The following is a 24,104-nucleotide window of genomic DNA, read 5'->3' on the forward strand; positions in this document are numbered from 1 at the left end:
CAGTCATAGATAAAGCATCCCATCCTTGACTTGCACAGCTCTCCTGTTCTATGAGCCGTCGTCTCTATTTCAACTAAACAAGAATAACATTAACAAAGGAGTACTGTTCTCATCTTGATACCTGGGGATTTACTTCATGTATGTAATTCTACTAGCTTCCTTGGGAGCCACGTGCATACATTTCTATGCAGCAAGCACTTGAGCTTGGGTCAATGGGAGTATCTTTATTGATTTCAGTCATTGGACCAGGCTCCAAGAGGAGATTATCCCCTAAATCAGAGGTGCCCCCAGAATATACAGTTAATATTTAACACAAGGGAACAAGTAATTGCTCAAACACTCCAATCATTAAAATCGTTGCAAAAAAGTAATGCAGCAAATTTATGTCTGCAATAACACTTTCAGAAATATACGTGAATCAAGTTACCTTTTTTAAAGTAACAGCAATGTCTGGCGCTGTGACTCTGCATGGAATGATCATCTCTCCTCCATCAGTCATGTGTATAATTTTAGGTATGTCACTGTGCAGCTCTACAAACGGACTGCCTGTATCTACAGAGAAGGATAAAAAGAAAAGGTAACTGCCTGAAACATTACAACTGCACAGAAAATGTGTGGCTCACTTAACCAAACTATACTAACAGATTACCACAACAACTAAAAAGAGCCTACTCATTTATTGTGGTAAATCTGAAGGGCCTAGAGAAAATTCTCACCACAGGCCCCCCATCTCTTTAAAAATGTTTTTTTCATTATTTACAGATAACTATAACAACAGATCAGCCAATTCTCCCTAACTATCAGTGTTGATAAGTTTCCAAAATACCTGTTCCATTTACTTTCATTATTTAGGGCTGGTAAAATATTTTGGCAGTGTATGAAAGATCACTAATCATTAATAATCAACACAACATTTCTTTACATTTTTGCATCATCTTTAATATAGATAGATAGATAGATAGATAGATAGATAGATAGATAGATATTATATATAATATAGGTGATGTTAAGTAAGCAGATTTTTTTCTACTTATTGCATCTCACATACGGCTTGGACATAAATAAAATACCATATTTCATTGTGTTTGGGTTCATTTATTTTTTATTGTCATTGGAAGAAGTACTTACATGGGACTGAGCTGGAATTCACCTATCAAAAAACACCCCACTAAGGGCCTGTTCCTGCTCCCTTGGAAGTCAATAGCAAAACTCACATTGGCTTCAGTAAGACTAGGACTGGGATCCTAAACATGGTCATTAAATCAGATATTCAAGTAGCTCTTAGAATTTGGACGAGTAAGCATTAATAATTGCATTCCTTCCCACCAGCACAATATATTTGTGTCTCTTTTGTAAGTGACAAGGTGAACGAAAATGACAGGAAAACATTTATTTCATTTAACTCAACAAATAAGACTTGACAGTATAATTTACTGTCTCCTTAAGCAATCACCATTGACAAAAGGCATTGGCATAAATAGCCCACATTGGAAATAGGGAACATTACTGTTGCTTTTGCAAATGTTTTATTGTTTGTGTTGTTTAACCAAGATGGACAAGAGCCACAAACTCTGGATCCAAATCCTGTTTGCAGATGGTCAGATCTGGGGGATTGGTTTTATGCAGTGTAAAGAGAGAGGCTATTTGCAAAATTCAAAACCCTAGGTTTGGCTTTTTTAACACCTCCAAAATGTGGACTATTTGATTCCTAACTTGAGGCCTGTCTCTAGTTCTGGTGCATTTTCAGCCAAATTCTGCTGTTTTCACTCAGTCAGAATCCAATACATAGCAATAGTATTCTTCCTTCCAAGGCTTGGCCATTTGTGAATGTTGAAATAGAGTATCACTGTCAAATTATCCCAGTCATGAATCTCTGAACATTCCTATATGTTCACTGAAGCTGCTACTCTTTTAAATACATTATTTTGCTTCTCTTTCAGTCAAGAGTATGTGCATCACTTCACATCGTAATAAAATCCTTTAAGATCCTCATTTCTTATTAGACTACACAAATTAAAGTACATCTTAGGCACAGGGCAGGAGGGAAGCAATTCTGCACTTATTTACAATGGGCTAAATTCAGAAGTACCTTAGATTTACCCCTACGCAAGTGAGAGATAGTTTTGCCCAAAGAGTTTAAGGAGATTTGATAGATGAGATCAAATTGTTGCATGAAGAAAATCATTTGAAATTGAAAGCCTGGATCACAGTCAGATCTGTTGTGATCGTAAAAGGAGCTCATGCACAGTAGAGACTGCGTATGCAATAAAAGTACTCAAAGACTTGTTAGTCTAACATTTCCTTTGCAATATGATTCAAGGAAAGACCAAGACTGCGCCTGCTTGTACCATTGTAAAAGAAACATTTTTGTTTTGCAGGGGCTGCAGTTATGGAAGAGGTCACTAGACCTTTAACATCACTAGTGAAACAGACTTGTTACTCCCCTAAGGCTCATTCATCCTTGTCACAAAATTAAGAGCTACTTTCCCAAACCAGCAAACTTTGCAGAGTAGTTTCCTGTATCATAATCTCCAGATCGTTACAAGTGTGAGGAAGAGCTGCCCTGAAGACTACCGGTACTGTCTCCAGACAAAGTGTCACCACTAACTGATGCCAACATTGCTCTAGTGGGAGCTGTACTGCCCTAACCTCACAGGACTCCCTGCCCGTCTAAAGGCGATGACAGGAAACCAGCACAAAATGTGAAGAACCATTTTTTCCCTTAATGGAAACGTGCATGCTGCCATTCACACTTGGAGGAGACAGTGAAGTGCTGTAACAAAGCTAAAAAAGTTTCCTTGACTCCTCTGAATGAAATTATTACATTTGAAGATGGCTTTCCCCTGTAAATCTGAAATTACAATTACACATTAGAGCATTTAGACATTAAGAGCCAGCCACAGCTATAGCTCGATTCATATGCAGAATTCCCATTGACATCACTGGGGAGTTCCGCCATGGACTGAGGGCAGTATATGGCCCAAAGCCCTCCAAATGTCTTCCTGCTTTTGATTAAAAGGAATATGCATCATGTTTCCTAGCAGCGTTTTGTTTTCATAATTACTTTGGAGGCTTTTCCTGAGCCCCTTTGATTTTATTCTCCTTCCTTCTTAATGGTCATAAGGGGATATAGTCATTACTTCAGGACTAGCAGCTGGTGCTGGAGTAACAGAGTCAGAATACTCCAGTGAGATAGAACCTTTCTTCCCCAATTAATAAACCCTCCTGATCTCATCTTAGTCTTTTCTCCCCACCCCCCACCCTCACCCCCCAACCTACCTATTGCTAGCAGCTCCTGCCATGTTTCCCTTCTGATTGCCAGAGATTAATTTTTCCTTCCTGAGGTGATGTAACACAGTGGTGAATTAGACCCGTAAAGTCTAAATCTGACTTCCCTCCCCTATTCTTCTGGGCCATCTCCAATATGAAGTTTCTCCACCCTTTGGGTCTGATTCACCACTCCACTTTTACGGTGGTGTAACTAACTCTAGGTGTAAAAGCAAAGTAACACTGTGGTGAATCAGGCCATGGGGGTCTAATTCTGACTTTGAACAGAATGGTTTATCTTAAAAAAAGAGTATTTTCAGCAATGTTGAAGATCACAATAGCACGATGTATTATGCTCTTTTGGCTTTAAGTATTTCATTGGGAGGAGCATGTTTATTCTTTGCTAAACAACAGGGGGAAAAAACCTGAATATTTGCATAAGTTGGAGGTCACTTCTTACTGAATATTGTATTTTAAAACAATAATTGTGCCTGCAGTTAGTGGTTTTGTACTGTGTTTAACAAGGTTACCCGCAATATTTCCCACTCACAATCAACATGAAGCCACAAAAAGTGGTCACAGAATCACAAACCTCATGAAGGTCATTTGCTGTATTGTCTGTGAACATAAATAGCAGCTATTTTATTGAACTGGTCATAAAACAGATTAAAACATAAGAGCCTTAATTCAGGCAATATTATGACAAATATCTTGCACAAACAACTGGATTAGCACATATTGAAATGGCAAAGTCAGACAAACGGATGCTCCTCCTTTCCATACTCTGTGCCCTCAGGTTTCTTAACTTCAACTACACAAATCTCTGCCTCTGAAAAAGATTTGGAGGCCATGGTCGACGATCAACTGAACAAGAGTTCCCAATATGATGCTGTGGCTAAAGGAGCTAATGTGATCCTGGGATACGTAACCAGGAACCTCAAGTAGGGATGGAGTGGTTATTTTAACCACTGGAATAACCACTGATCACCGCTGGAATATTGTGTCCAGCTCTGGTGCACACAATTCAAGAAGGATGTTGATACGTTGGAGAGGGTTCAGAGAAGAGCCACAAAAATGAGTAAAGGACTAGAAAACACGGCTTACAGTGATAGACTCAAAGAGCTCAATCTATTCATCTTAACAAAGAGAAGGTTAAGGGATGACTTGATTACAGTCTATTTGGCTCTACCTGGGGAAAAATATTTAATAATGGGATCTTCAATCTAGCAGGAAAAAGTAGAACATGTTCCAATGGCTGGAAGTTGAAGATAGACAAATTCAGACTGGAAATAAGGTGTGAATTTTTTACAATGAGGGTAGTCAACCTTTGGAACAATTTACCAAGGGTCATGATGGATTCTCCATCACTGACAATTTTTAAATCAAGATTAGATGTTTTTCTAAACAATATGTTCTAGGAATTATTTTGAGGAAGTTCTATGGCCTGCATTATACAGGAGGTCAGATTAGATGACCACAATGGTCCCTTTGGCCTTGGAATCTAGGAGTCTATGAAAGTCAAAAAACACAGAGATAAAAATGTCAGAAGCAAACGCTGTGGGTGAAACCCTGGTGCCACTGAAGGCTAAGGGAGTTTTGCCATTCTACTCAATGGGACGAGGATACCTGTCTATATCATGCTTATCTTAGTGGTATTTCAGGCTCAAAAGAAATGGTTTCCCTACTTATAGAGTATACCTTTCTCCGATTCATACAGACATTTTTAAGGATCAAATTCTGTCCTCAGATATACTCATGTAAATTGTATTAAAATCCATGGGCCAAATTCTCCTTTCATTTACATTAATGCAACCCTTGACTTCAGTTATATCAGTTTCAGAGTAACAGGCGTGTTAGTCTGTATTCGCAAATAGAAAAGGAGGACTTGTGGCACCTTAGAGACTAACCAATTTATTTGAGCATGAGCTTTCGTGAGCTACAGCTCACTTCATCGGATGCAACTATCAGTGCAACTTCATGGAAGTCAATTGGGTTGCACTGGTGAAACTGAAAGAAGAATTTAGCACATTGGGAATGGACTGTGCACAGAATCTAGCCTTAAGTGGACAAAATTATTTCTAGAAGCCCTTCAGTCTTCTTTTCCTTTCCTAGCCCCAAAAATAATGGCCCTCCAGTGAAAATGATTGCTGGACATTGAAGAAAGAGTGACATTGAGACATAAATTAATAAACTTAGAAATAAACCCTGGACAAGAATAACTTGGCAAGCAAAATCCAAAGTAGAGAGGAGTTGAACATCTCAAGACTAAAGCACTTATCTTCAGACACAACAGGCTTATCAACATGGTGGAGCAATGCGCTTTACCAGGGTATGATTTCTAAAGTGCATTGACATGTTGCACATTAATTGGTCAGTGTAGACCCTGCTGGTGCCCACTAAAGGTTTCCTAGCACGCTTCAACAATACATCAAAGCACAGTCAGGAACAGGCAGATGCTTATCTTTACACATTGCGGGTAGTCCCAGTAAATCCAGTGGAACTACTCACAGTACACAAAGTGAAGCCTCCTTCCGCAGGAATGGAAACGACAAGTGATTTATGTCAATGTGTTTCTAAGGGACTCTATTTTGTAGCAGGAACTTTCTTATGCACTGAAAATGTGTCCACATACTGCATACAGCTGTAATATAGTTTAACCTAGTTTCCCTTTCATAACAAATGTGCTATTACATTATTGACTTTGACAGATTGTTAGCCAAAAAGTACAATTCATATGATAGAGATGTGCCAAATTGCAGAGATGGAACTTGAAAGGGATAAGGGAGATGCAGAGCCTCCCACACTGGGAACACTGGGGCAAGTTGTTCCATGGCCAGGTTATTACTGATTTAAAAAAAAAATACAGGAAGAAAATAATCTAAATCTTTGGTCAACATTCAGAGATTTGGGGGAGGGGGATTTGGGGGGTTTTGGGGTTTTTTTTAGTTTTTTTTTAAGTCACACCTTTACCAGTTAAATTCTCCTGACACTGGGTTTTTTTAACTTTAAACCAAAGTTTTTGGAGAGCTGTTATTAGACAGTCTGCCTGTTATGAGATGTAGTATCATGCAGGGTTATGAAAAGTGAATCCATTAGAGTCACATTTAAAATCCATTCCAACTCGAAGGCTTGATTCAGCCAGCTGCCAACAGAATTCCCAGTGATGTCAAAGGGAATTCTGTGCACCAAGGGTTTGCAGGGTGTGACTCTAGGGTTTCAAAATGTGCTCCCAAAAAACAAGCACTTTGAAAGTCCAAAGGCTTAAATTTTTCAGTGTCCACTAATTCTGGGGGCCTTCATTTTTGATTGCTCAGCTTGAAACACTTAAGTCATCTAATCTTGGGCACCCAAAAAATTGAAACAATCAAGATTAGAGGACATGTTTGAAACTGTAGTCATTGGTGATCTATGAATGTGTATACTTTAAATTGTATTGAAGTAAAATCTTGTTTAGTTGCTTCATTTTCAACATCTGGTACCCAGAATATTGTAAGAAGGGCGCATAGCAGGAGTATCGTTAAATATTTCACCATCCAGGGAATAGTGTCAAGGAGATAAATTAGCATACATGAACATTGACAATGCTAGGAAAGACCTTGAAGAATGACAAATTGGAGACTGATAATCAGATTAGGACTACATAAAACAATTCCCATTGCTGACCAAGATGCAAGACAGATAGCAGGTTCCCCTCAAATTCAGTGATACCCACTTTCATCCAGAAAGACAGGCCTGAAAGTGACAGACAGTCACTGGGGAATCCTGCCTTAGGGCAGCCAGTCAGTCAAAAGAGCTGGTATGCTACTAATTTGGTATGTTTTTTAAATATCTTCATCGCATTAATATGATCTAGTTGCAAGTGGAAAACCCTGCCCACATCACTCCTGTGAGTAACGTGAGTGTCCCATTAAGGGGGGTGTTCAGTGAAACGACCCACTTCAGACTGGTGAGCAGGGTGAGAACTCAGAGCAGGATTTGGCCTCATGATCATAAGGAACTTGCAGAAAGCCTTCCTGAGTTTCAAATTCCAATGTCCTTCTCCCTCCTCGGCTCATAGGGTTTCTATAGGCTTATGCACTATACGGATCCCAGTTTTCTTAGTGAACTGCAACAAAGTCAATGCTCTCAAGAATATTTGTTTCTTTTGCCTGACGCATCAGTTCCTGGTTGTCTGGGGCCAGAGTAACTACTGCATAGACTATGCACTCACCCCCCACAGCAACTCAATATTGGCCGTTCCAGTGGAAAAAGTGGTTTTATATATTGACTGGTTTCTGAAAGAATTTCATGTGGCCTGGCAGGATGATAATGGAAACCTAGGATCTTGAAAGTACCATGTTGAGTGTTGGGGCATATAAGATTTTCATCTCATCTTCCTCAGCAAGAATTTTCATTATCCCACAAGGGAAAAGGGACTTATATCTTCCTTTCTGTGTATATAATCTTTTCCTCTGCAATAGGATATTTGTATTACTGAACTGAAAGTCTTAATATGTCTATTCTTTTCTATCCAGTTCATATTCGAAGTCACTCTAATTACGGAAACAAGTAACATTTTCAAAACAATAAGCGAGGACTTCCTGTACAAACAATATTAACTTTCATGATTCCTTTTCTGTGTTTGTAAAGAGCAACTATTTACTCTCCTGTGCAGAGAGTTAAAACATGGGAAAGAGGCACCTTAGTGATCCACATGGTACTAGTATGGGGAATTGACTGACACATATGTCCTGTGACAGGAAACAATACATAACTACTAGTGATTCGGATTTTATACTAGTTTATTTCCCAAGCACCCAGAAATTAGTTCAAAAAATTAAAACCTTCAAAGGAAGTTTATTTATTTGTTTCCAAACTGAGCTCAATAAATGAGTTCCATGCTGGTTTCCAAAAAGCACTGATTTAAGTTAAGAGGCACTTTCATTGCATGCGCTTTCCCTTATAACTGATAACGCCACACTGATTCCATAGGAGAAACAGCAGACTGCAGCAGCAGGAATCATGAGGCACTTGGGTGAGTTAGATTTCTGTTTTTCTGTGGTTCTTTTATGCTCGTCATCAATTTGTTTTGTACCTTCACCCTTTGAGGAAGACTTGGGAAGCTTGATAACAGCAAAGGTAAGCTTCATTCCCCTCACTCTTTCACAGAGCTCACATTCTTCTTTTCCCTCTCTCTCTCTCCCCCTCTCTCTTTCTCTCTCCCCCCCTCCACCCCAGTGCATCCTGGGAATTGTAATTCCTGGACTCAAAGCTACAGGAGCCACCTAGGAACAAATTTACAAAGACAAACTGGGCTAGCATCTGCACCTAGCTAGATATAACAACTGTCCTTTTTTCGTGTATTCACAAAAACGCATCTCCCGTGGCTTGCTCAACATTTCTTCCTGAAGTTGTAAAATCTATGTAGGCTCAATAACTTTTCTCCCCACCTTACAAAAGTTCAGAGGAATACATTCATCAGGCACAGATCAAGCAGTTACCCTGCAACTTATTCCATTACCCCTAGGCTGGCACATGTATCCATTGTCATTTATATTGAGATTATCAACACCTGGTTGTTAAGGAACTGACACACCACTGAAAGCAATGTCAGATTCTAAAAACTGGGGTGCCAGAGATATCTCAGCTTGGGACAGGATTGCCTCTTGAACAACCTTTCACAAGTTTCCTGGGAAGCAAGGTGAAGGGTAAAATTTTCTAAGAATCTAAATCCCACTTTCAAAAGAGACGTAGGCATTTGGGAGTCTAAATCTCATTGAAAGTCAACAGCTCCTAAGTCACTTAGGCACGTTTTGAAAATGTTACCTGGCATATTAAAGGTTTTTTTCCTGCCTGCAGAAACCACTCTGTCTCTAAGGACCTTATGTTTCTCTCCAGCCATCTGCATCCACTAGGAAGCCCACCCTGATTCTTGTGCATCTGACATAGATTCTCTTTCAAATACAAGGAAACAACACATAAAGCACTCAAGAGGGACAAAGACTGACGGTGTCTCAACTTAATTCAGTGATAAACAAGTAGTGTTAACACCTCGTGCAGGAAAGAGAAAGAGAGAAAGTGAGAGAGAGACCAACATGTAGGAGTCTCCTGTATGTAGCAATGTAGACTTAGCACATGGTTTTCAGTCTGGAGTCAGGATGTCAAGTGGTCACAACAACTACCTTTGCTCTTCTCATATTGCTAAATGGGAGAGTATTCTCAGCTAGATGGGGTGGAAGGCTCAAGGGGGGTCTCAACAGGAAAAAGGTTAAGAACTACTATTCTAGAAAGCTGCATATTTTCATGGGCAGCAGGAAATGTTAGTCAATAAATTAGTAACCTTCTTTACACTTCTAGGGATACGTTCATAGCTGGCTGCCCAGCATTATGCTACTGAAAGTCACATAGGTAAATGTTTAAACACTAAGAGGAGTATATACTTTCGTAGTGTTGTTCAGAGGTAGAAAAAGCAGAAGTGACTATATAAATTTATTGAGCAATTCTAGGTAAGGCAGGATATAGAGCAGTGGTTCTCAAACTAGGGCCGCCATTTGTTCAGGGAAAGCCCCTGGCGGGACGGGACGGTTTGTTCACCTGCTGCGTCCGCAGGTTCGGCCGATCACGGCTCCCACTGGCCGCGGTTCGCCGCTCCAGGCCAATGGGGGCTGCAGGCAGGGCGGCCAGCACATCCCTCGGCCCGCGCCGCTTCCCACAGCCCCCAATGGCCTAGAGCGGTGAACCGTGGCCAGTGGGAGCCGCAATCGGCCGAACCTGCGGACGCAGCAGGTGAACAAACCGTCCCGTCCCGCCAGGGGCTTTCCCTGAACAAGTGGCGGCCCTAGTTTGAGAACCACTGATATAGACCAAAACGGATGGGTCTCTTGTTTTCTGTCAGACATAAATAACAGGTCTGATTGGTTCCACTTTTACACAGCCTCAGTCACGTTCTTCATTTTGCAAGACCAAAACCAAGAACGATCCAATCCAGCATCCACTTCAATAGGGGAGGCAGACACATAAGTCGGAAAAGTTTCCATTTTGGATTCTCTCTATCGCAGATTTTTAAAATCTATTAATCTGATAACTGACATTAATCTAGTCACGTTTTTGCTGTAAATTCAAAGAATTAAAGCTCAAGGAAGAATAAAATTCAAAAGCAAATGCAAAGCTTGTATTATAATTTTATTTTATTTTTAGTGACTGTTGTGCTTGATTAATATCCCTGCAGAGAACAAGGCCAGCAAGTCATTCTTAGTATTATAATGCAGGCATTTCCCATATATTACACAATCTTTGGTTGTTGAACACAGAAGAGCTGATATTCAGAATGACATAAAATAGAATCAATACGTTTAATATCTGATAGAATTCCAGAGTACTGAATGTTTTGAAAGTGACAAACACTTAAACATTAATTTTCTACAGGATGAGAAAATTCCCTTGGTAAACTGGAAAATGGATCTTTCCATCTGCAACAAGACAGTATTTGGCATCCTTTGGCCAGATAGCAGCCTATGGTCTTTTAACGGCAATTAGCATCGATAAGGAGTACCATGGCAGAGATATTTTTGAATTACCATTTGATACTGTGAGATGGTTCTGCAATGCCATAATCATTTCACAGATGCACATCTGGTCCATTTCATTTCAGATAAATCAACCTTGCAAAATTCTACTTGCCCAATGTGATGTGTGCTTGGATTTGCGTTTTTTCCTTCCATTCTTTTTCACTAGCAAATAAAACATTGACACTAAGTTTTTTGCACTGTCCTCCAGCCTCACAGTAAATGATGGGCAAGCAGATTTTGTACATGGGCTGGTAAATTTGCATAACCATTTTGCAAAGCTGAAGATGTCATTCACATGCAGCATTTAGATATTTAACGACAGTTGACTTGCAGCACTTTTGACCACTTTAACACTGTTGAATTTAAAGTACCAAAGGAGCATTTTAAAATATTGGAATCTTACCGTTAATAAATATATAGACCGTAGATTCTGTCTTCTTTTTTACAGCACTTGATGATGCATATTTGCAGCTATAGTATCCAGTGTCATTTGCTTGAGCTCTGCTCAAGGTCAGGCTACTACAGAACTGTTTGCCATTCCTTCCACAGGCATATTTAATTACTTTCAGCCTTTTGCTCTCCTTACTTGGAGCTTCAGGCAGAGACCATGAATGAACCATTTCCCCCCTGCAAACACAGATAAGGAAATAAAAACAATGATGTTGGGCTACAATTATATAGCTCCAGTTCCCAAGCTTTCTGTTTTATTATATCAGGCTATTTCTGGGGTTCTCTTTAATCTTGTTCTCCAAAAACAGCAACGGAAACAGAGAGCTATTAAACAATTGCCATTGAAGTTAGCCCCCCATTATCCCCCAACACTGTTCCCTGCTCCCCGTTTTATCTATCACAAAAAAAAAAGAAAAGAAAAACAAAAAAGTCCTGTGGATTAATACCCAGGAAAATTATCCAACCCAAGTCATCTGGTTACCTGCATGTGAGATTTAAAGTCTGGCCTGCTCGAATGACGTGTTGTGCGCCTTTTATACTCAGTTCAGGACCTTTTAATTTTGACCCTGAACTAGAGCCTAGAAAAACAATAAGAGAAGCATTAACAATGGTAAATAGCCTTCCCATATTCAATCTGCTCACATTCACAGTGTTATCATCACTGCAACGTTGCAGTGTAGCTGTTGGGTTTTTTCCCCCACACACCTTCCCCTGGGCCAAGGAAGTCTTTACTCAGGGCCCAAGAACCTCTTCTATGGAATTAACAAACAAAGCGGGGAAGGAATAGAGAGGAAACTTCTGCAAGGTTCCCCACACTGAGTTTGCTCCAGAATTGTTTCATTCGGGGGGACATGATTTTCCCACATGGAATAGGCCCTGGACCCTGTGGCTCAGTAGTAGACTAGTATCATGCACATGGTGGCTTGCTACCCCCATAAGCCTCACACTGATCACTCCCTAGCTATCTATCATCAATGGAACAGCACTAACAGGGCTCCCACAGCTAGTTACTGCCCCAAAGACATCTGACTGTGTCCTCTCTCCAGGAGGAACTCCACAGGGCCAGCGGGAGGACAATGCAAGCCCTAGCCCATTCCCCAGGTGCATGCCTGGGTTCATAGAGAGCTCTCTGTGCAGGCCAGAGACAGAGGGAAAGGATGAAGCCATGGAGGTGGCTGTCTCCCCTTTCCACGGAGGAGGCTGAGATGCATGTGTGGATCTCTAAGGCCCTCAGTTATGCTCAACTCTTGTATAAAACTCTCTGCAAAGTCAATGGGAGCTTTGAAAAGACTGAGTAAGGATGGCAGGATTTACCCCTTTTCATTTAAAGCCATAGCCCCTCTGTCTAACATCCCCTATGCTGCAAGCTCCTCTGCTGTAAAGAAGTCTTGTAAGGCCACTTGGTCTGTCCTTGCCCATCATTATAATATTTACATGGAATCTTTTATGTCAAGCAACCTAAAATATAGTCCTTTAAAAACAAGTAGCAGAATTCCTGTGGGGAAAAAAACAGTCAATGCACTGATCCTGATCTCCACTCACATCAACTGCAAAGCATCCAGAAGCTCGCAGCACAACAAGCAAATGTCAACTGTCTTAACCTAAATTTCGGCAGTACCAAAAGGCTGGGAAATGAAAGGGATAAGGATTTCATACTGCGGTAAAAGAGTGTCTGTAAACCTGAAAGGATCCAAGAGTAGTTTGATTTGAAGAGAAAAGGAAAGTAGTTTATAGCCAATATATGAAGGGGACAGCATTATATGGACAATTATATTGTCCATTATGCACTGAAATATGAGGGAGTAAGAGTTTAATCTGTCTATTTTAGATCATTTGAGGGGGCCTATCACAGTTGTGTCTAGGCACCAAATAGCATAGAGATCCATTTCCATGGTGGACTTTGTGCCATTCCCAGGTTCAGCAGCTTCTGCTTGTTAAGTGGTGTGTGCATGTGAATTTCTTGTCTGTAATGTCTGGAAGGCTTTTGCGAGAAGACACACATCTTGTATCATGTTCTGAATAGGGACAGTTCTCAAGCTGAGCTGAGGGCCTGCCACCACAATCTATCTCCTACTTTGGAGGTCTTAACCCTGGGCACTGTTCACTGCATTGTCCAGAGAAGGGGAGATGACTTGGTAGGCTGTGAGTGAAGAAACAATGTAGCTGGGCTGTGAGCCACCAAGAGTCTCAGTAAGCAAGATAAAGCCTTTTAATTGGCAATGGAAGTGAACGGGGAGCCAGCTGTGGGCACACAGCACCGAAGTGAAGTGTTCTGAGCAGTCTTTCCTGCTGGAGACGTGAGACACTGTGTTCTGTACAAGCTTGTGTTTCCTTGTTGCTTTCCTTCACACCCCCAGGTGCAGTGAATTGCAATAGTTTTGTATGGGCACTGTGTCCCTTGGGATCCTCAAGCGAACGAGATTAATGTGCTGATGAGTATGTCTGTGTGTATCTGCACTACTGCCCTCTCTACCAGATGGAACGTCAGACCTGCTCATTTGCTGCTATTTGTATGTCTGGTAGTTGGCCAGCAGAGAATACAAATACTACTACAGTTAACAGAGGTTCTCCTTTGACGCTGGGTGCGGACACAGAAGGTCCAGTTTGAGCCCTGCTGTAGACCATAAAGTACTTGTGACCAAGGTGTGAGGTAAAAATGCTGACAAATAAGTCATATGCATCCATAGAATCACTTCTATATGTATCTCATAAGCTATCACAATATGCAAAATTATATAAAGTTAAATTAATAAAATACAGTACTACATGAGGTTGACTGGCTGTCTACAAAGAGATTAAATGGCAGTTTCCTGCACAGATATCTTTTTAAAAAATCTATACTGGGTCTCTGCAATTTCTTTGAACAATGGTGGGCTGAAATGTGGAAATTAGTCTTTCATAAGAAAGCTGACTTTTTAAAAACCAATGTCACTTCTTTCCCTCCAAATCAAAGAATTTGCCTGAAGACTATTGTTTTAAATAGACAGTTTTGACAAATCAGCACAGCAATGGTCTGGTAACAAGTGATACATCAGTTTTTATTGTGTTCTCCTCATCAGCAGAATTGTTATAAAAGATAAATTCTAGCCCATCATAACATTGACACGTGTCAAACATCAAATGCCTGGCAACCCATTCTGGAAAATAAAAAACCCAGTATTTACAAAAGTCCAAACAATCCTTATAGACTGAAGACTGAATTCAACTTGTATTTGACATGACATATTAAATGCTTATGCTGTGGTGAAGTCATCAAACCCTTTCATGGTTGCTTAGTCCAGGCTAGAACTTGAGGGTGACCATGTGTGGGACACAAGAGAGCGATTAGTCAGTCTGGGAACTAGAAAGCCAGAAAGAACCACAAGATCTTTCTGTGCTCAGCAGCCTCACAAAAGAATTCCCTTTACAGTCATTACAACTGAATCCCATCTCTCAGCTGCACTGTACGGTATTCTGCAATTGCAACATGTAAAGTCTTAGCAAAAAGGTGGCTTAACCTGCATTCTGCACATTCTAAAGTGAGAGGTTTAGAATGCATAGCATTTCCTACTTTTTATTTCCATAGCATCCTTAAAAGTCTGGCCACAACCAATTTATATTGCCTCTTTTCCTATTGCAACTAAGCATTATACTGATGTTCTTGTCTATGCTGAACCTCTGGGGCTCTGCCTTAAAAACACCATCTATCTGCAACAGGGTGGACTAGGCCCTGAGGCCCCCTGCTGGATGTCTTGTGGTTTTGAGACACCCTGCCCCAGAAAAGAGCAGTAGAGGGGTCCTCAAAGCTGCCTAGAGTGGCTGTGTGGGAAGCTGCCAGTCAGGTCCAGGCAGGTCAGTATAAGAAGAGCTGCTGGACCAGAGTGGGTTTAGTTCCTTGCTAGAACTAGGGGAGAGTAGATGTGCTCCAGTCTGGCTGCTAGGACTCCACAAGGACAAGGCCTCGCGGTAAAGGTGAAGAATGTGTGGGAGCCCTGGGGAAGTTGCCCACGGAATTAAACAATGCAGTTTATTTAAAGGGACATGGTGGAAGGCTGCTACCTAAAGGGTCCCTGCACTGGGACCCAGAGTAGAGGGTGGGCCCCACCAGCCACTGGGAAAATGACTGGACTTTGAGGTACCCCAGAATGGGAACTGAACTGTAGTGGCCCAGCTAAAGAGCTGGGGCCAGAAAGGGCCTGAGAGGGTGAAGACATTGGCTCCAGGGAAGGAGCCCTGCGTCACTGTTCTATTCTAGAGCAGGGACAGACAGAGAGACATTACAAAGGGCACTGAGAGAGGCCACTGTTGAACTTGTACCCCAAAAGGAGTTTGTGTTGCTTTTATCTCACAGACAGACTGTTTTTGACTTGGCTGAAGGGCTGAGTCACTGAAGACCTGCCAAGAGATCCATCAGCCAGGTGGGTTCTCGCAAGAGGTGGGTGCCACCCCAATATAAGAACTAAAACCAAAAGCAGGCTCATCTCTAACCAAGAGAAAAGGGGCCATCCACAAGAGGTGGGTGCCCCCCCCCCCGCCAAGAAAAGACTGTGATTGCAGTTTTATTGGCCAGAGAGAAAAGGGGATACTGTGAGAGGTAGGTGCTGACCCTGTTACACTATCTTTAATCATTTGTATTTACTGAGGCACTGGAAAATTGCAAGTAGACTCTTCAAAAGAAATCTCTCTTTAAAATATTCCCTATGTATTTCTGTTCTATTTCTATAACACTTCTTCAGCACACTGCAAAACCTGTGATATTGAAAAGCACACAGCTGAGTAGTGACATCAGGATTTGACCCTGAGGCAGAACACTTAGCCAAAGCCCATTGAAACCAATGGGAATCGTTCCACTGATTACAATGGACTTTAGAACAGACACCCTAAAGACATGAGCTGAAGTTCACTGAGTATTGACATGAGGGATTTGGCCTATAGGACGAATGCATAATCAGTCCCAACAAATGCAAAATCCCTCTTCATTTCAATGGGACACTTTTTTTCCATCTTAAGGAATGCAGAATCAGTTCCTGCAAGAAAATGTTCTCCTATATATTAGTCTCTTGAATATAACTTCTGAATTATTCAGTTGCCTTGATTAAATTTAATTCATTCATTGGAGGAAGGGCTGCTGTCCCTACATTCTAGTTATCTTCAGATCACTGTCTTATTTGTTAAATTTGTTTTGTATGTAAAAATTAATCTGAACTTGTCAAAATATTATCATAGGCCAGATCTGCAGCTGGTGTAAAATCAGCGTAGCTACATTGAATCTGACCCCCAGTATAATGAGTAAGCTCTCAAGGCAGGTCTTTGTCTTAATTTTCTCTCTACCTTTTTGGGGTATTTTCAACCACGTTTACATACCAAAAGCAGATGTTTATTCACTAGAGACCAGGTAAGAAAAGATCCTGCAGCTGTTTCCTAGATTATTTCAATTACTATTTTTACATGTAAAAAGTGAGTAAATAAATGTGTCTGCTGGGGTATGCAGACAGAAGACACTTGGTGATTGAAGTTAATGTGGTTACATTACATTTTTCTCATTCAAGGCCCGATTGAGGAAAGCATCTAAGCTTATGCTTAAAGTTCAGTATGTGCATAAATCCAAGTCATTTAAAGGGAATTTAAGCCCATGCTTAAGTGGCTCCCTGAACAAAAGTGCTTTCCTGAAACAGGACCACAAGCATTATCAGAAACTTGTACATGAGTCATAAAGTCTTTTGTGGCTCATCGACAACCACATTGTTCATTGGAAATAAAATTCAGTCTGTTTCTAAATGGACTGTTAAGTGACGCTTCACTCCATGTGATTATGGAAATATGCTTATGAATGTAAATATAATGTAACTGGAATATGCTTTATGCAAAAAGTCTCTTGTAAAGTATCATTACAAAGCTTATAATCTACTGAGTGTGTTCATCCTATTTGTATGAATGTATCATTCTTGTATCTGAAGCTAGAAATATGAAGTATTACTGTGAGGTCCTATTGTAATTATGCAAAGTGTGGGCCTTTAATGGTGGCTTGGAATCTTGATGGCTCCCATTAACTAGAACAATTGGTTGTAAATGGCTCTGTTTAATTGTAAGTGTTCCTGTGAGTCAAGCCGGAAAGAATGGAGGTTTGGGGTCTAGCAGAATTTGTGACCATGTCACCTGGTACTGGAATCCATCTTAAACCTGGTGCTTTTCCATTTAGAAGGAGGGATGGAGACCCAGAGAGACAAAAGATTCCCGCCTTGTGCCAAAGCCATAGAAGAGGGTGGAACAGAAATCCCCTAATTACCACCTGAGCTGGAACAAGGACTGTACCAGGGGAAAAGATTGGGCCCAGACTAGGAAGGAATCTAGCCTGTGAAAGAAGCTTATTGGAACATCTCTGAGGGTGAGATTTACCTGTATTCAGTTTCTTAAATGTATTAGGCTTAGACTTGCGTGTTGTTTTTATTTTGCATGGTAACGTACTTTGTTCTGTCCATTATTACTTTGAAACCACTTAAATCCTACTTTTTATACTTAATAAAATCACTTTTTTGTTTATTAATAAACCCAGAGTAAGTGATTAATACCTGGGAGAGCAAACAGCTGTGCATATCTTTCTATCAGTGATATAGAGGACAGACAATCTGTGTTTACCCTGTATAAGCTTTATACAGAGTAAAATGGATTTATTTGGAGTTTGCATCCCACTGGGAGCTGGGTGCTGGAGACAAGTGACTTGCTGAGCAGTTTTTGGTTAAAGTCTGCAGCTCTGGGGGCGTGGACCAGACCTGGGTCCGTGTTGCAGCAGACTAGTATGTCTGGCTCAACAAGGCAGGGTTCTGGAGTCCCAAGCTGGCAGTGGAAAATGGGCTCAGAGGTAGTTTCAGCACATCAGGTGACAGTCCCAAGGGGATCTGTGACCAAACCTGTCACAAGAAGAAAGGGCCACAAATCTATAAAGAAGTGATTTATGATTTGGCAACTCTGATAGGAAATTTACAGTGTTTTTTTTTATCGTCTTTCTAAAAACTGATTTTTTGGCTCTGCTAACAAGTGCACTAATGATGTACTGGATAAACTCTTGTAGACACTTAAGATCTGACTGATTTTCAAATCTGAATCACTAATGCTAGATGTAAATATTGAGAATCTGATTAAATTTGCTTTATAATAAAAATCCAAGAAGGGTTGCAACTAGCCAGTAGTGGTCAGGCAGCTGTTGAGAAGAAAAATTAGACACTTTGGCTTAACTTTTGTCAATGCTCTCAAGCTAAACAATTTGAATATTCCAATGACCATGTATTTGATGATTATGCGCATTCCTCTATTCATGAGGATTCTAAGATTCAGGCAGCAAGGAAAATTATTTGTTTTATTTGTACATAAGGCAGAAGTCAGACCAGTGATTGGAAAATATGGGTGCCCATGACAATACGTACCACCAGCTTGACTTTTAAGAACAAATTATTATTAAATACAGTAGCTGCCAAAGATCAATCAGGACCAGGGCCCAGTTGCACTAGAGTCTTGTTGGCATTGACACTGTACAAACAAAAAGGAGACAGTCTTTCCTCCACAGGACACAATCGGAGGCTGTCTACACCGCAAAGCTTACAGCGGCACAGTTGTGCCGCTCAGGCCTTGCCATGGTAAGGCACGCAGTATAGCCGCTCTTTATCGCCAGGAGAGAGCTGTCCTGATGACAAAATAAAACCACCCCCAATGAGGAGCAGTAGCTTTGTTGGCAGGAGAGCCGGTGCTTTTCATTGGTAAAACTTGTGCAGGGAGGTGTGTGGGTTTTTTGTTTTTTTTCCCCACACCCCTGAGCAATACAAGTTTTAATGACGAAAGTGCAGTGTAGACATAGTCTAAGAGGTTTTCTGGGGATTCTATCTCATGGAGTGGGTATGGCCTAATTGCCACCACTGAACTCAGGTCATCTACGGGGTGCTCCAGAACACTAATCACAGGGTCAACCAGCTAGTCATTCATTGGAGTGTTCTGGTTATGGTTTGTTTTTTGTCTGTTTTGTTCTGCTAATGGCGAAGGACCAAAAATGTTACAAATGTTGCACTCTTTTTTCTGTTAATCTGTGGTATCAGAAGCAAAAATGTCCCTGTACAGAATCTCAAGAAACACCATTCAGAACTTTTATAAAATAGAAATCCTTGGAAATGCATGCTTCATTATAATCCTGGAAACCTGCCTCATAGTTACTGAGCTCAATGCAGGAAATTCTCTAAGCACCCCAACCTGTGATCAAAAGAAATCCCAGATACATTTGATATGTATCCAGGTTTTGTCCTACTACATACATTAACTAATCTAAAAGATACAGCTGTGTTTTGTAATCAGTGTGTGCAGAATTTAAAAACCGCTCTAGTGTTGGCCTAACTCTGCTCCCATTGAAGTAAACTGGATTCTTACTGTTGACTTCAAGTGCACTTTAAATATTTAACTCCAGTAATTAACCACATTAACACTTAGGCACCTAACTTAATATTTGCCCTTACAGACCCAATATATAAGGCTTGACACATGTTTAATTTTTCAGATTTCCAGCAACAAAGCCCTGAAATACAGAATCCTATTTGTATTAAAAAGTCCACACACACAATAATAGAGTTACCACTTAAGTGGTACAGGTCTGAAGAGAAATAGCTTTTCTTTACATTCCATCCCTGCATGGGTCATTAGCTTTCCTACATTTTTTTAAATGATACAAAAATGATTCAAAGAACAAATGCAATAGGGTTTGACAAGCTTACCAGAAAAGACAAAGAAAAGGAGAATCGCACAGAAATTCCTACTGTCAATATTTACAAGGGGATCACGCCTTCTGTGTACCTTCTTCAGGCATTTTACTTGACACTGGCTTTTTGGAAAGGTCATGGCTTAACAGGACATGTTCATTAATCATTATGCCTGTCACTAAGCGACCATCAGCAACCTACCCTTACAGTGACCTACATTGGCGTGTAACTTCTTTTCATGTGACAACAGAATGACTCTCCCCTCCCCCATATTCACTTTTTTTAAAGTTTGTCAGACACCTTTAAGTCAGCCAATCAGATTATTGAACCAATGTGTGACCTAAACTAGTGTTTGCGCCAAAGTTACCCACGCTGCCTAAAGACAGGGTCAAAGAACTGTTTGAAAAGGCACAGAACCCAGCTTGGGCAGTATTTGGTATATGAGGTAGAGCTTTCAGCTGGAGATGCAAAGAAGCTAAAGAATAAGTGCTTGAAGTATGTTCAACATATGATGGAACTACAGCACCCTTTTTGCACTCAGTAAACAAACTTGTACTCTGACTATTTTGTGGACTTATACATAGCCTTATTTCACATTATTGTACACCCCAGATAAAATACATGTGTATATGTAAATGTTACTGATATTGTGTCTGATCTACAGAGTACATATATGCCCCAATTCTGCAACCACTTACACACATGGGTAACTGAACACGTGGGATGAAATGAATAAATCTTCTGTCTCGTTAAATGTTGTTTTTTACTAACATCCCTTCACCACACCAGTTAGCCTGAATGTATTACCTAAGCTTTCTTTATCTACACAATGAAGAGGTTAATGAGAACGATCCGTTTATCTTTGCCAACTGCGGTGTACATAGAGCTTCTGGATTTAAAGTGCCATCAGTGTGCAATAAAGTTATCCATCATAGCCTAATTGTTTTACTAAGTGTCAGATTTGCATGCATTTTAAAGCTCATTAAACATATCTCGCCCTTAGTGCTTTCTATTGTCAATTATATTTTCCTCCCAACTTAAACAAATTTATACTCAATCATCAGACATAATTTTTATATTGGTACAGGACACTCTACCATTGGTAGGAGAATGGTTAAGGTCCCCTAAGGCCTTTCACCTCTCTAATTCCCACTATTCACAATTCTTCTTAGCCTGAATAATTTAAAGATTCTTCATTTAAAATATGGGCTAGACTGTGCATTTCTTACTTATGTGTATGTTCGCTGCCTCATACGAGTCAGCCCACTGAAGGGAATGGAAACACTCACACTGGTAAACACACATGTAACAATTGCAGAATGGAGCCAAAATAAGCAAAAGTGTGGCTCCATTCAGTGGACCTCTATTGAAAACAATGGTCCTATACTGATTTACACTTGCTGGCTCATTGTATGGATATTGGCCAATCTATTCTTCTGTATACATGACTTGTTCTATTCTAATTTATTTTTTTTAAAGACACTTTTGTGCTCTCAAGTCTTTATTACAGAATTCTTGTTGGCGTACTGTTACATTATGACCTTTTCTAAAGAAACTTGGTGCTGTTCAGTGAGTAAAGTCAATTTATTTTTGGTTGGAATATTTGTGTCTGTGCATAGTTTTGGTTCCATTACTGAGCTAAATGATACCTTTGCTTAAAATCAATCATAAAATATCAGGGTTGGAAGGGACCTCAGGAGGTCATCTAGTCCAACCCCCTGCTCAAAGCAGGACCAATCCCCAACTAAATCATCCCAGCCAGGGCTTTGTCAAGCCTGACCTTAAAAATCTCAAAGGAAGAAGATTCCACCACCTCCCTAGGTAACGCATTCCAGTGTTTCACCACTCTCCTAGTGAAAAAGTTTTTCCTAATATCCAACCTAAACCTCCTCCACTGCAACTTGAGACCATTACTCCTTGTTCTGTCCTCTTCTACCACTGAAAACAGTCTAGATCCATCCTCTTTGGAACCCCCTTTCAGGTAGCTGAAAGCAGCTATCAAATCCCCCCTCATTCTTCTCTTCCGTAGACTAAACAATCCCAGTTCCCTCAGCCTCTCCTCATAAGTCATGTGTTCCAGTCCCCTAATCATTTCTGTTACCCTCTGCTGGACGCTTTCCAATTTTTCCACATCCTTCTTGTAGTGTGGGGCCCAAAACTGGACACAGTATTCCAGATGAGGCCTCCCCAATGTCGAATAGAGGGGAACGATCACATCCCTCGATCTGCTGGCAATGCCCCTACTTATACATCCCAAAATGCCATTGGCTTTCTTGGCGACGAGGGCACACTGTTGACTCATATCCAGCTTCTCATCCATTGTAACCCCTAGGTTCTTTTCTGCAGAACTGCTGCCTAGCCACTCGGTCCCTAGTCTGTAGTGGTGCATGGGATTCTTCAGTCCTAAGTGCAGGGCACTTTGAAGAGTCATTTATAGCTCTGATTTCCTTCTATTTGCAAGAAAGCTATTCACCTCGTCTATCTTTGGTTTAACTCAGTATATTTTTTCAGTTACTATCCATACTGCATGTGGCAAAGCAGAAACCTAACAAACAGCTACAGTGCAAAAATCTGAGTTATTCTGACTTTCTGAAAAGTTCACAACACCACCCTCTAACTCAGCTTCTTCTATGGTAGCCCCATTACCTATTATAATGAATGCCTCACAATCTTTAATGCAGAGGTCCCCAAAGGACCCTTGGGGGGAGTGTGGATGAATGTTGGGGGGGGGGGAGCAGCAGGACCTAGGCCAGCCCTCATAAGGGGCAGCAGGGAGCACCAGCCAGCCTTGCTTCACCCCCAGCTCTGCTCCAGCCCCTGGCAGTGGTCCCAGCTAAAGCTCCACTCCAGCTCCAATCTCGCCCCCAGCCTTGGCCCCTGACCGCAGCCCGGCTTCTGCTCCCAGCTCTGGCCTCCACTCAGCCCTGGCCACAGTTCCGTCCCCATCTGTGGCCTCAGCCCCTAACCCGTATCCATGCCCCCCACCCCCAGCCATGGCCCTGCTCCCAGCCTCAGCTCCGAGCCGGCGGCGCAGATGGAGTATGGTAAGGTATGACCATGAAAAGTTTGTGGACTACTGCTTTAATGTATTTATGCTCATAGCACTCCTTTAAGGATGGGATGTGTTATTATCCCTTGTTAGAGATGGAGAACTGAGGCACAAAGACTTGCCCAAGGTCACACAGGAAGTTTGTGGCACAGCATCCTGTCTCCCACATCCTAGCTTATTGCCCTAACGGCTGGACCATCCTTCCTCTTAAGTAGACCATCTCAATAAACGAGCATAATGGAATAGTAGCTTTAATTTAAATGGAACTATATATGGCAGTAGCACTATATACAGTAATAAGAGTTTATAAGTTTTCAGCAAAGATATCAACAGCAATAATTAGAAACACACACCGTGTGTTCATGCTGACCTGCCTTATTTCTCACTGACTCTGCTCTATAACTCATGCATGCCTTGCTTGCAACCGCCACGTGTCCTATTTTACTTGCAAGTTCAAGAACGTCATTAAAAGTTACTTGCATACAAAATGGGCATCACCACATCAGGATGATAATTCACAGATTCTTACCTTAAAGCTAGAAGGAACCATTGTGATCATCTAGCCTGACCACCTGTGTAACACAGCCCAAAGAATCTCACCCACTAATTTTTGCATCAAGCTCAAAACTTCTGTCTGAGCTACTTTAAACTATCAAACTATTTTTAGGGCATAATCATCAGACTATGAGAGTGGATGAGCTAATCTCCCAGTAGGACCTGAGCCAGCACATTTTGAAAATCTCAGGGTTTACTACCCGGTGTCAGAAAAGTCCTGTGTATGGTAATTAGCTCCTACTCTGGCTCCATGTCCTGGAGTCAAAAGGCAGTCAGATATACAGATGAGTAGCTAGCTGCCCGTGGGAGACCTTGACAGGCAGAGGAAGATGTACCCTTTTCACCAAACCTCATGCTCAGGTCTGGATCTGAGATTGAGGTTCTGAGATTGAGGTGGCTGCACTATTGTTTAAAATGTATGCATTTAGCATTTTGAAAAAATAAAAATTGCCATCTGCTACACAAGCAACTTGTAACACCTAATAGTTAAAACCGAAGGCAGTACAATTCTGACAGCCTCTC

At 41.1% G+C, this 24,104-nt stretch overlaps 1 protein-coding gene across 3 annotated transcripts in view; it reads right to left on the reverse strand.

The window, feature by feature from the left end:
- Window positions 1-24,104, reverse strand: part of FLT1 (fms related receptor tyrosine kinase 1) — a 138,800-nt gene that overhangs the window by 105,218 nt on the left and 9,478 nt on the right. For 2 of the 3 annotated variants that reach the window (XM_073340742.1, XM_073340762.1), the window contains exons 2-4: window positions 11,746-11,842; window positions 11,218-11,441; window positions 428-552 (exon numbers count right to left, since the gene is read on the reverse strand). In XM_073340742.1, the coding sequence (XP_073196843.1) occupies window positions 428-552; window positions 11,218-11,441; window positions 11,746-11,842 (446 nt within the window). The remainder of the gene's footprint in view (window positions 1-427; window positions 553-11,217; window positions 11,442-11,745; window positions 11,843-24,104) is intronic. The other variant, XM_073340752.1, reaches the window with a different exon arrangement.

This window comes from Lepidochelys kempii, chromosome 1, assembly GCF_965140265.1.
Source record: "Lepidochelys kempii isolate rLepKem1 chromosome 1, rLepKem1.hap2, whole genome shotgun sequence".
In the NCBI taxonomy this organism is placed as follows: domain Eukaryota; kingdom Metazoa; phylum Chordata; order Testudines; family Cheloniidae; genus Lepidochelys; species Lepidochelys kempii.